Source organism: Aplidium turbinatum, chromosome 16, assembly GCF_918807975.1.
Source record: "Aplidium turbinatum chromosome 16, kaAplTurb1.1, whole genome shotgun sequence".
Taxonomy (NCBI): domain Eukaryota; kingdom Metazoa; phylum Chordata; class Ascidiacea; order Aplousobranchia; family Polyclinidae; genus Aplidium; species Aplidium turbinatum.
This window is the reverse complement of record NC_137487.1, coordinates 8,104,062-8,115,807: the sequence shown is the minus strand read 5'-3', so window position 1 is coordinate 8,115,807 and position 11,746 is coordinate 8,104,062. Positions and strand designations below refer to the sequence as shown.

At 40.3% G+C, this 11,746-nt stretch overlaps 1 protein-coding gene across 1 annotated transcript; it reads left to right on the top strand.

The window, feature by feature from the left end:
* Window positions 1–8,801: 8,801 nt before the first annotated feature.
* Window positions 8,802–9,368, top strand: LOC145785675 (small ribosomal subunit protein eS12-like). The gene has a single exon (XM_082597362.1). The coding sequence runs from the start codon at window positions 8,877–8,879 to the stop codon at window positions 9,291–9,293; it is 417 nt and encodes a 138-aa protein (XP_082453488.1). The 5' UTR covers window positions 8,802–8,876; the 3' UTR covers window positions 9,294–9,368.
* Window positions 9,369–11,746: the final 2,378 nt, after the last annotated feature.

The window sequence follows — 11,746 nt, the reverse complement described above, 5'->3', positions numbered from 1 at the left end:
TTGAGGCTGCATCGAGTTGATCAGGGGATCGTGTTGATCAATGCATTGAAAGCGGAGCGATGTTGATCCGAGCGGGCAAGAACAGCGTTACGAGGCGAAAGCAGCGTATGACAGTTCGAAACAATTGATTGATTAGTACATAGAGAATCTAGTGAGGATTGAAATTGCTTAATTGCTATTAAACCAGTCTCAAGTCACAATGTACATGAGGTATTTTATTTCCTTCCTTTTTACTTTAGAATGGTTGTTTTTGAAGAGACTGGAGTATCATATAAAAGAAATGGCGCAGGTTTATAGAAATAAGGTGATGACATAAGGTGATCAATTTTAAGCCAATATTGTTATAAGGTTATAACGTCTAAACGGTTTGCTGTCTTGCGCGCCCGGATACTTACTGCAACGTTATTGGGGAATAAGTTTCTGATCGCTGATGTCGTCTTTTCTATGACGTAGCCCCTCCACAAGTGAGCCCGGCGTTCCAAGCTTTCCAGACGCGGAAGGATCCTTTGATTGAGAGGGAAGCCACTTTTCTAGCCACCTCTGCTACCCCACGAGTAGGAACGCCCAAGGCCGTCAGAGCTCGAGAGCTCATCGGGGCATAGCTCCCGAGGGAGCCTACGACGAACGGAAGTGACAGGACGTCCCTGCAAGGGCGCTTCCTGTCTTCCTTTATGTTGACACATAACTCGCCGTACTTGTCGTGTTTCCTGTCGGCGGCTTTTCGAAGAGAATCCGCGCCGTTGTCGAACGGACATGTGACGTCACATACGACCGTGACACCGTCAGGGCGTTGCAGGACGATGTCAGGACGCAGATCGGCACCGCCCGCTTCCACGTGCTGTGGAACCGTACTATCTATGGAAAGCCCGGGTTGCCATTCGGCAGGCACATGCCCCACGATCTCCCTTAATACCGAATTGCCACTTGAGTAATCGACCGCCGCTTTACCAGTCAGTTTAACTCTTATCTTTGTGGAAAGAAAGAGCCAACAAAACCAGCAGGTGCTTAAAGCGGCGGTCGATTACTCAAGTGGCAAGAATGCGGTGCGATACTGATGAGCCCAGCCTCATGGGCGAAACACGTGTCTATCGCTGTCTATTCGATGCTACAATCGGCTGCCAAAATAACTTAAACGTTTAATTGGAGGTCTCAATGGCTGGCGTGGAAGCTACACCGTTCTGGTTAGCGAAGCGTCACTGCAGCTCGCTGTGCTAGTGAGTAATCAGCCTTGTGCTGATAGCCGGGAAGAACGCCTTTCTTCACATTGACCTACCCCTGGCACCTGCTGGTTTTGTTGGCTCTTTCTTTCCACAAAGATAAGAGTTAAACTGACTGGTAAAGCGGCGGTCGATTACTCAAGTGGCAAGAATACGGTGCGATACTGATGAGCCCAGCCTCATGGGCGAAACACGTGTCTATCGCTGTCTATTCGATGCTACAATCGGCTGCCAAAAAAATAACTTAAACGTTTAATTGGAGGTCTCAATGGCTGGCGTGGAAGCTACACCGTTCTGGTTAGCGAAGCGTCACTGCAGCTCGCTGTGCTAGTGAGTAATCAGCCTTGTGCTGATAGCCGGGAAGAACGCCTTTCTTCACATTGACCTACCCCTGGCACCTGCTGGTTTTGTTGGCTCTTTCTTTCCACAAAGATAAGAGTTAAACTGACTGGTAAAGCGGCGGTCGATTACTCAAGTGGCAAGAATACGGTGCGATACTGATGAGCCCAGCCTCATGGGCGAAACACGTGTCTATCGCTGTCTATTCGATGCTACAATCGGCTGCCAAAAAAATAACTTAAACGTTTAATTGGAGGTCTCAATGGCTGGCGTGGAAGCTACACCGTTCTGGTTAGCGAAGCGTCACTGCTGCTCGCTGTGCTAGTGAGTAATCAGCCTTGTGCTGATAGCCGGGAAGAACGCCTTTCTTCACATTGACCTACCCCTGGCACCTGCTGGTTTTGTTGGCTCTTTCTTTCCACAAAGATAAGAGTTAAACTGACTGGTAAAGCGGCGGTCGATTACTCAAGTGGCAAGAATACGGTGCGATACTGATGAGCCCAGCCTCATGGGCGAAACACGTGTCTATCGCTGTCTATTCGATGCTACAATCGGCTGCCAAAATAACTTAAACGTTTAATTGGAGGTCTCAATGGCTGGCGTGGAAGCTACACCGTTCTGGTTAGCGAAGCGTCACTGCAGCTCGCTGTGCTAGTGAGTAATCAGCCTTGTGCTGATAGCCGGGAAGAACGCCTTTCTTCATATCAGTTTCGTTGTTGCTACTGTTTTCTATTTTTGGCACTGCCAGGATGACGTTTGGATCAGTTTATTGTTAATGTAGCAGCGACAACATTTCGTATCCAGTTGTTGGTGGTGGAGCTTTAATATTCCGGTGTTTTCCTTTACTTTCTGTGTTGCTGGATCGAAGATTAAAAACTATAAACAATTACGTTGTGAGCAAGCATTGATCTTCTGAGTTGAGTTAGTAAACAATACAGCAGCGTAATCGACCTCGTGTCCTATCATTCCTTGCCGACTTTGCCCAGGAATGTTGCCATCCCACTGATGGCTGTGTATGGGTGGACATGCTGAAAGCAGCGTCCGCTACATATTTCTGGTGACCCCGACGTGATCTCCCCGACGTGATCTTCGACGTGATCTTCCCGACGTGATTCGTTTTGCTAACTGTGAGCTGTAACGACGTGATCTCACTGTGAATTAATTACTTGACTTAACTGTGAATTGACTGAATGTGAACTGATCACTGGATGCACTGGATTATTCTGGATTACATCACGGATTACAACAAGCCTGCCTTTCATCGGACGCTCCTTCAACGACGACGCCGTGGAACTCAAGTTAAGTAACATTAATTCATGATGTTTGAATACTCTTTTTACATTATCGTAGTAGCCGTAAGCCTTTTTATCTCCCTCGCCGTTGTCGTCCTTGGTCGTTGCCTCACGGGTTGCTCGCGACCGGGGCGTCTTTACAGCAGCGATGACAATGTGTTTCGCCCCCGTCTGGACTGTGGTGCCTGTAGGTATCTTAGGCTTTGTTGCACATTCACTGTTTAGTTCTCCGTCCTGGGCATGACGTAAAACTGCATCCATCCAGCCGTCCTGGGTACGACGTAAAACTGCATCCCTCCATCCCATCTTTCATCAGCTAGGTGCCGTTCTTGCATACAGTTACGGTATCGCATTAATTACAGCAGTCTCCGTCCTGGGTACGACGTAAAACTGCATCCATCTATCCATCCATCCCGTCTTTCCGTAGTTAGCGTAGCCACCGTTTTTGCATACAGTTATCGAATCATTACAGTAGCTCTTAACCACCTCTTAGTCCTGGGTAAGACTTGAAACTGCATACATTTCCTCAGTTAATCACTCTCTCGTTTAGTAGTTCCCTGCTCTGTAGTTGTCTTTAGGAGCTGCGCTTCTTCCATCTAAGCGTGCGACGCAACACATTTCCTGTATATGTTACTTGTTATAATCCTTGTCAGTTCACCGTTGTTTTGTTCACGTAGCGCCTCGTTGTTCACCCTTGTAGTCACTGTTGTTAGGTACTTGCTTGTTAAGGTGATATCATAGATGTAAGCCGACATGTTGCTTGCGGCTAGCTTGCCCGTCGCTTTCTGCTCTATAGGCATTGTCCTGCTCTTTTTGCCCAGCTGTCATAGATATAAGCCGACATGTTGCTTGCGACTAGCTTGCCCGTCGCTTTCTGCCCTATTGGCCTTGTTTCGTCACAGCTGCTCGCATTCATCTGTCCACTGCTTCCTGCCCTGTTGGACCGGTTCTCCGCGCAGTCGCTTCGCATAGCTATCAAGCTTTCAGTGTATCTATCGTTTGGTCTCTGTACCTGCAGCACTGCACACACGCATTAAATGCTTCCGCAGTGCTCACCTGCTGTAACCGTTGTGTTTAGATTGTACCCTTTTGTAGTTGTAACCTTGTTGTAGTTGTAGTTGTAACCTTGTAGTCGTAGTTGTAATCTTGTTGTTGTAATTGTAACCTGTATGTAATTGTAATTCACGATTGTTATCGCCCCTCACTAACCGCATTTTTGTTGCACAGAATAGTCTTGTCACTGGCCGGATGTCCGCCGCATGAGACCTCTGCTTCTACCAATCGAGAGCCGACCAGCCGCTCCCCGGAACCAGAGGAACTGTTAGCGCTCGCGCCGTGCGGAGGGGATCCGACCCCGTCTTGTTGTTCACCGTGTGTCTATGTTATAATACGCATCTTGTGCCTCGCCTGTTTCATTTCATGCTGCAAACATCTCATCAGAAGTCAAACGGCCACCCCGTTTTCCTTCTTGCGGGGGTGTCTGTAGCGCCAGAGAGCTCTGTCGTCTCTGACGTCACACGTACACGTCACTAGAATCTTCCAGAAAGCTCCGCCTTGAGCGCATAACTGCACGTCTCGGGAATTCAATTCAGCAATCGGGAATTCAACTTCTGTAATCAACGTCACTATGCCGAATTCCTACCTTCGTTCATCGTTATGTAGAATTGCAGTCGTGTTGCGTTGTGTGATCATATGTAAAACTCGCAATCTCACACTAGTACCTTCTTAAAGAAGTTAAGCTCATGATTTTAAATCAATCAGTCGTTTGCTATGTGAAAATCAATCAGTCGTTTGCTATGTGAAAATCAATCAGTCGTTTGCTATGTGAAAATCAATCAGCCGTTTGCTATGTGAAAATCAATCAGTCGTTTGCTATGTGAAATTTAGTCTTTTGTAGAGTTCTACAACATGTAAAAATCAGAGTGTGTTAAGTTTTTGCTATGTGAAAATCAATAGTTTGTTGAGTTTTTGTTCAATATGAAAAGTCGGTTCTTTCAATATGGAAATCAGTTGAATGCAATATCAAAAGTCAAAACTTAAAACCAGTATCAAGAAATCAGTCTTGGTAATTCTAAAGCAATATATCAGTTTCGTTGTTGCTACTGTTTTCTATTTTTGGCACTGCCAGGATGACGTTTGGATCAGTTTATTGTCAATGTAGCAGCGACAACATTTCGTATCCAGTTGTTGGTGGTGGAGCTTTAATATTCCGGTGTTTTTCTTTACTTTCTGTGTTGCTGGATCGAAGATTAAAAACTATAAACAATTACGTTGTGAGCAAGCATTGATCTTCTGAGTTGAGTTAGTAAACAATACAGCAGCGTAATCGACCTCGTGTCTTATCATTCCTTGCCGACTTTGCCCAGGAATGTTGCCATCCCACTGATGGCTGTGTATGGGTGGACATGCTGAAAGCAGCGTCCGCTACAGATGGAATAGTTCCCCGGCAACAAGACTTCAACAATCGGAATCTTTACTCTGTCAATCTCGGTGACCGGGCCTGCGTCAGTGATTCAAAGCCTCTACAAGTATGCGAAACTGCCAGGATTAAGCTCTGCAAGAAGCTTTCCCAGTCCGAGGATAAAGATTCAATCAATCAATCAATCAACCTATCACAGGATACCAATGCAATACACCTTTAATTAGCCGAACTATGTATATTATACTTGTTAAAAATACCTTATAACTAGGGCAACCAAAAGTCAATAAAGTCAAAATTTTTCTGCCTTGTTCAAAGTTTATAAAACGTCCATAAACAAAATTTTATGCTGACACGAAGAGAGGTTTCAAAGTTATTAAGTAAAAAAAAAGTCAAATTGTATGGTTAGGTCAAGATTTTCTTTTAACGTAGTTTTTCTTCTCTCTATTGATATTTCATTAAAGCTACACAGATACTGATTTTTTGTTGCAATTTTTGTTGCTATTCTGACTTAATAATCCATTTGTTGCAATTTCTAAAGTAATAATTTTGTTTCGCCCACTACTGACGATTGAATATTAAGTAGCCTAAGCTAGACATGGAAGGCAGGTAACATGGTCTTTGTTCTTGGTTAGGTGAATGCTCAAACCATTACACTGTAGCCTACATATAGTATTGAGTAGGCTATTTGCTTCCTGATGTTCTCAAACTTGTTTTTAGCTAGAAGTATAATACTGCAGAACCCTCTCAGCAATTTCGGGATATTTAAAGTGCCTCTGACAGGTAAATAAATTCGCTAAATTTACCTAAGATACCAAAAAGATTACACTAACAAACTTCCCTGACCAGCAAATCGTAAAAAATATCAACAGGCTACTAAGTTACACGCTGGCAAACTTTCGTTGACATCGGCGAATCTGGCACTCATTCAATTGCGAAAATAAAAACGGCAACACCGCTGTGACGTCACAGTAAGCGGGAAGGATACATTCTTTCTCTGTGATGACTTGGTAAAGTATGGTACGACTACCGCAAAACGTGAATGTGTGGGGCTCTGTTGGTCTAACGCATGTGCAAATTAAGAATTACCGAAATGAAAAAGTGAAGTTATTATTACTATCAGGTTTCGATCAAATAGGTTGAGTTTACTTTTATCAAACAGTATCTCAATTCAATTGAAATTGCAGTTTCATAGGGCTACAATTTTCATACTTTTTTATTTGTCCTAATCTGGCTATAGCCATTTGCACTGTAACAACAGTATCTCACAAACAGTACCTTTAATTTATGGTTGAGGCAATGCCTACAAATTGCCGTTTATTTGACATTGTCAGTGACAAAGACCGGGTACTTTCTTTTCACACTTTCCCACAAAACAAGATGCTGAGAAGAAAATGGTCAAAGTTTTCTTCAAGTGTTCAAAAGTGGGATGGGCCATACAAATCTAATCGTATATGTTCTCTTCACTTCACTGAAGATGATTTTGTTAATACCACTCAAGTAAAAATGCCTACAGGCATGTGTTGGAGTGGATACTCCAAGGTGATGCTCTCGGAAGCAACAATCGGATTGTGATGCCGTCATGCATTGTTTAGCGAATCCGAAACAATTTTCCAGATCCAGATGGCCGTTACACCGGATTTCAATAGCCAACTGAAGACACATTATGAGAGAGAGAGAGAACTTTTATTTATTTTTGAATAGTGATGATGAATTAAATATGAATGATGATTCGTACGATTTCTTCATTTTTTACTTCAAGTATATTTTAGGTTTTGTAGGAACGTATCAGTAGGCCTACAGTTTTATTAAACTGCAAAAAACAATAAATCTTCGAAAAAAGCAACCGCTTGTACCAACTCCGACCAAACTGTGATCCACCAATTACATCTAGGAAACGTTTGTTTCATCTGTTGCTAACAACGCCCACTTAGGATGACGTAATACCACCAAAGTCGTCCCAGAGCAGTGAAATATAGAGTTTCGCCTGTGATGGCGCTGCGGAGCAGTCGTTTGATTAAATTACGCCCTAACCAGTCGAGCTACGAGGTTAAGATTAAAAAGTTTGCTAAGCATAATTCTGCGCTAGGAAATGCTTGAAAAAGTTACTATACTTGGATCCAACCTGTCAGGGGCACTTTAAAGACACTCCATATTTATCTTTTGCAGTTTTTCGAGTGACTTTCATTACCTGTTCGTTAGCTGCGGTGTCGTTGAGTCTTCCACATTTTTCTTTTATTTTATTAGAAAAAGAAGTTATCCTTGATTTCTAATATGCTTTGTATTTCGCATGTGGGTTGCAAACGCATGAAGTTATTTGTCAAAATTTAGGTCAAAATTTGTAAATTATAAAGTCAAATTTCAAGTTTTTAGATCAAAAAATTGGTTGCCCTACTTATAACCATCTGTTATTTTATTGTGTAGATTTGTTTTACAAGAGGAGCCTATTACAACAATGAAGCTGTATCACTCACCAGTAGTTTGGTTGGAAATTCATTTGAAAAAACTCCAAAGAAACTCCTTCCCTCTCCGATACCGAAGTCACCTGCAGTCCTGCATGCTATCAAGACCATTTTTATATTATCTTCACTACATTTTTCATCATTCATGATCATCACTTTAATATCATGCTCAGATAAAAATGAATCTAAATTCTTGAACCCATCAGTTGTCGATTTCTATTTTAAAACCATTGCCTACCACTGTTTTTGCTGCGAACACTGCCCTTCATTTTATTTAAAACGAAACACTGTAGCCTACATAGTTTTTTGTATTATAAGCTCAGTACCGTAAGTTTATTCTTAAATGCTCGTGTTTTTGATTTTTCTTTTTTGTATTGGTTGTTAGGTTCAGTCATCTTCGCATGGCTTCATCAACTGGCACACCTCCAGTTGCTTTAGGTAGGCTATGTGGAGACAACTGGTTCTATTTTAAATTGTTAGCCTGTTAGGTTTGGTGGCCGTGCTTAATTTACTTTCATCTACGTAGCCTTTAAATCTGCATCGATGCATGTTTTAAACTTCTGTGGTTTTGCCATTTTTTCCTTTTGTTGGTTTTGTTCCCGTTCACTATTTGTAACTTTATCACTGCTGTCGTTTTCTGACAAAGAAAAAATAAATCGAATTGAACAGCAGTTTAATGATTAACACTTTTGATATGCCTAGAAATAACAACTTGAAAAAACTATTAAGCTGCATCAACACAAAAAAATTTTGCAAAATAATTTCATTTAAAAAATTTATTCTTATTCACCTTCATGTTCCTAATCACCCCTTTTTACGGCACCAAAACAGGACTATCACTTTAAAACATGGCACGGTCGCAACACAGTGACGAAGTTAAAAAGTAAATTGAGATAAAAGATATAGAAAAGTAATAAATTTGTTGTTAGATTGTTGATATAAGTAATTGTCTTTAATCTACAACTCAAAGTGTGGCGATTGATGATACTTCAATTTGAATTGTTTTTACTTAACATTGTTAGAAAATAAAATGGAAACATGATTTCAATCAGACCAGCTTGCCACTTTTGTGACATTTTCTTTCAGAAATTGCTAAATTGAAATCCGGACGCATCGAGGACTTCGTTTGTCATACAATTTACTAATCATGTCTGACGTCGAAGGAGATGATGTTCCTGCTCCCATTGAAGCCACCGGGCCTATGGACTTGCACACTGCTCTTCAGGAGGTTTTGAAAACATCTGTTATATATGACGGCCTTGCACGCGGTTTGAACGAAGCGGCTCGTGCGTTGGACAAACGCCAAGCTCACCTTTGTGTTCTCGCCAACAATTGCGATGAGCCAAGTTATGTGAAACTTATTGAAGCTCTTTGCAATGAGCATCAGATACCTTTGCTTAAAGTTGATGACGGAAAGAAACTTGGTGAATGGTCTGGATTGTGCAAAATCGACCAAGAAGGAAAACCCAGAAAAGTTGTGGGGTGCAGCTGTGTCGTCGTTAGGGACTACGGAAAAGAAGGTCAAGCTCATGATGTTCTTGCAGAGCAACTGAAGAAGCTTTAAGTCCTACTGCTATTTCACGTTATTTGCAGTTAATATTTTGTGTATTCTCTTGCAAATAAAAATGTGTTGGTGGTATTTGCAGATTGATTTCTTTGCTAGCCATAAAATAGCAAACAATGCTTAGTGACAAGTCACATTCAGGGCCAAAATTACATACCTTGATTTCCTAGTGCGTGTGCAGCCCTTTTAATCCTGTAAGCTTGCTAACCTAAAAGGAATAGAGACTTTTAAAGCGTTGAAGTAATGTGCAAGTATGGTATGCAAAATGTACATACAGTTTGTAGAGTAATCATGACAAAAAAGTATCGTTTTTGCATCTTAGGAAGAGGTTCTTGAACCGGTTTAAGCTGTCTAGGCCTTTGCGTCCTGTAAATAAGTTGATCTCTAAATTACAATCTGTGACACTCATTTTCTTTTGGTAGGAGCGTAAGTGAGCTTAGAAGTTGCAAATAGTACGGTATCATTGTACTGTTTTGATTACCTTTTAATATCGTACATTTGCTGTAATGTGTTGGATATAGCAAATCTTGGATTGTTTTTGCTATGTCACTGCTATAAAGCACATAGAACTCCGCATGTAAAACACAAATTGTAGTAGAAAATGTTTCAATCACCTTATGGGCTACATTTAAAAGGTTTTGCAGCCCAAGCCATTGTACCAGTGGTGCATGGTCACCATTTTTTGGGTGTTCACATTTTTTAAGCAGACTTTAAACACACACTACTAGGTTTGCAGTTTGCTCAATACGGTAGCTGTTCAGTGTTCATATATCAAAATAAACTGATGTAATATGACACAGAGTCACTGTGCAAATCAAGCACGTTTTTCAAACTTCCCAAAACATGTGAACACCCAAAAAAGTAATCACCGTATTTCACTGCATTGTACAAGCCTGTTTTAGTAGGACACAAGCAGATATCATTTTCAAATGAAAATCCACATGACAAACTCTTAAAGTGCAATGTAAGAAGCTCGTTTGCTTATCCCTTCGATTTTTTTCCTTTCGAGTTTGCAATCTTATAATGGTTTATCTTTCTGTCTAGTAGATACAGTGAGATTAGTAGCCACAAAGGAATTAATAACCAACGATACGGTACCCACTGAATGAAAAGGAGACAGCAATCGGACAAGTTAGCTGCTACATTCAATAAGGAAAAAGAAAGAAAAAAACAAAGTGAATTTGTGCAATAGATAGTGGAAAAATGACGCGTTAAATACAATGTCAACAGCACTAATATAGCCTAGGTTTTTGTGCTAACCGATCATAAACTTCACACAATGAAATGATGATACTTTGCTCTGACATACGTATGTTTTTGTAATGTTTAACCCTATCTGTAGCGACACAGGGTTTTATGAGGATGTCCCACTCTAGTAGTGAAATATTTCTTAGAGTCAAATATGCTAGAAATGTGAAATTTTTTGACTCTTAGTATTTGTTGTTAGCTAATTTTCTAAACCTACACTGGTCATTTTTCTACCTTCTTGCCTTTCACAATAAGCATTTCGTCTCAGGTGGCTACACATTTTCATGCAATGCTAGTTATATATTTGTTAATGTTAGTGCAATATAAATGTTAGTGCAATTACTTTGAAATGTAAAAACGCCCAAAATGCCTTATATTTATGAGCAAAAGTAATTTTTTGTTTAGTTTAGCATTACTCTATGTTATATATAATTCAAAAATTTTAATTTTGAAACTATTTTCAGGAAATTAGAATAAAAACCGACTTTCTGATCTTTTTTCATCTCAAACACTTCATTTCAATAAATTTGTTGGGTAAAATTTTTATTTCTATACGCACAATACACATGGCTATTATCTTGTAAATATTTTGGCTCTGTGATTTTCATAGCTCCCGTTATTAGCGATTAATTAACACGGCGCTAAGATAGCTGGTGACATGCTTTCCGTGTATGAAAACAGCTCGTATTGAGATAGGGTTAATGAGGAACAATTCAGATAATTAGATCTCTTAGATTGTTTCAGAGTTTATGTAATAAATTAAAAAAACATAATTATGGAAGCTTTGCCGAGAAGTACTTAATTAGAATATTATAGGTAGATGATAGACAACAACTAAATTGGATTAAATAACATACACAAAATAAAATAATAATGCAATACTAACAAAGTATGGTAACACATTTTAACTCGACGTTTTGTCCTGAATCAGGAAATAACCTGATACCATACATCTAAACAAATAACTGTAAAAAATGATAAATGACTAAGAAATAATTCCAATTTTCGACAAGCTGAGTACAAACAAAATGAGGACACAGATCTCAGAGCTGCTAACCTTCTGTTATAAGGTACCTACTAGAGTGTGGAGAAGATAGCGATCAGCAACAAACATCAAAAAATTTGAGCTAACGACTATAATACAAGTTAGGTTTATTTTGTTATGTTGGCAAATAAACACAATTACCGGTACCGTATACAAAGCA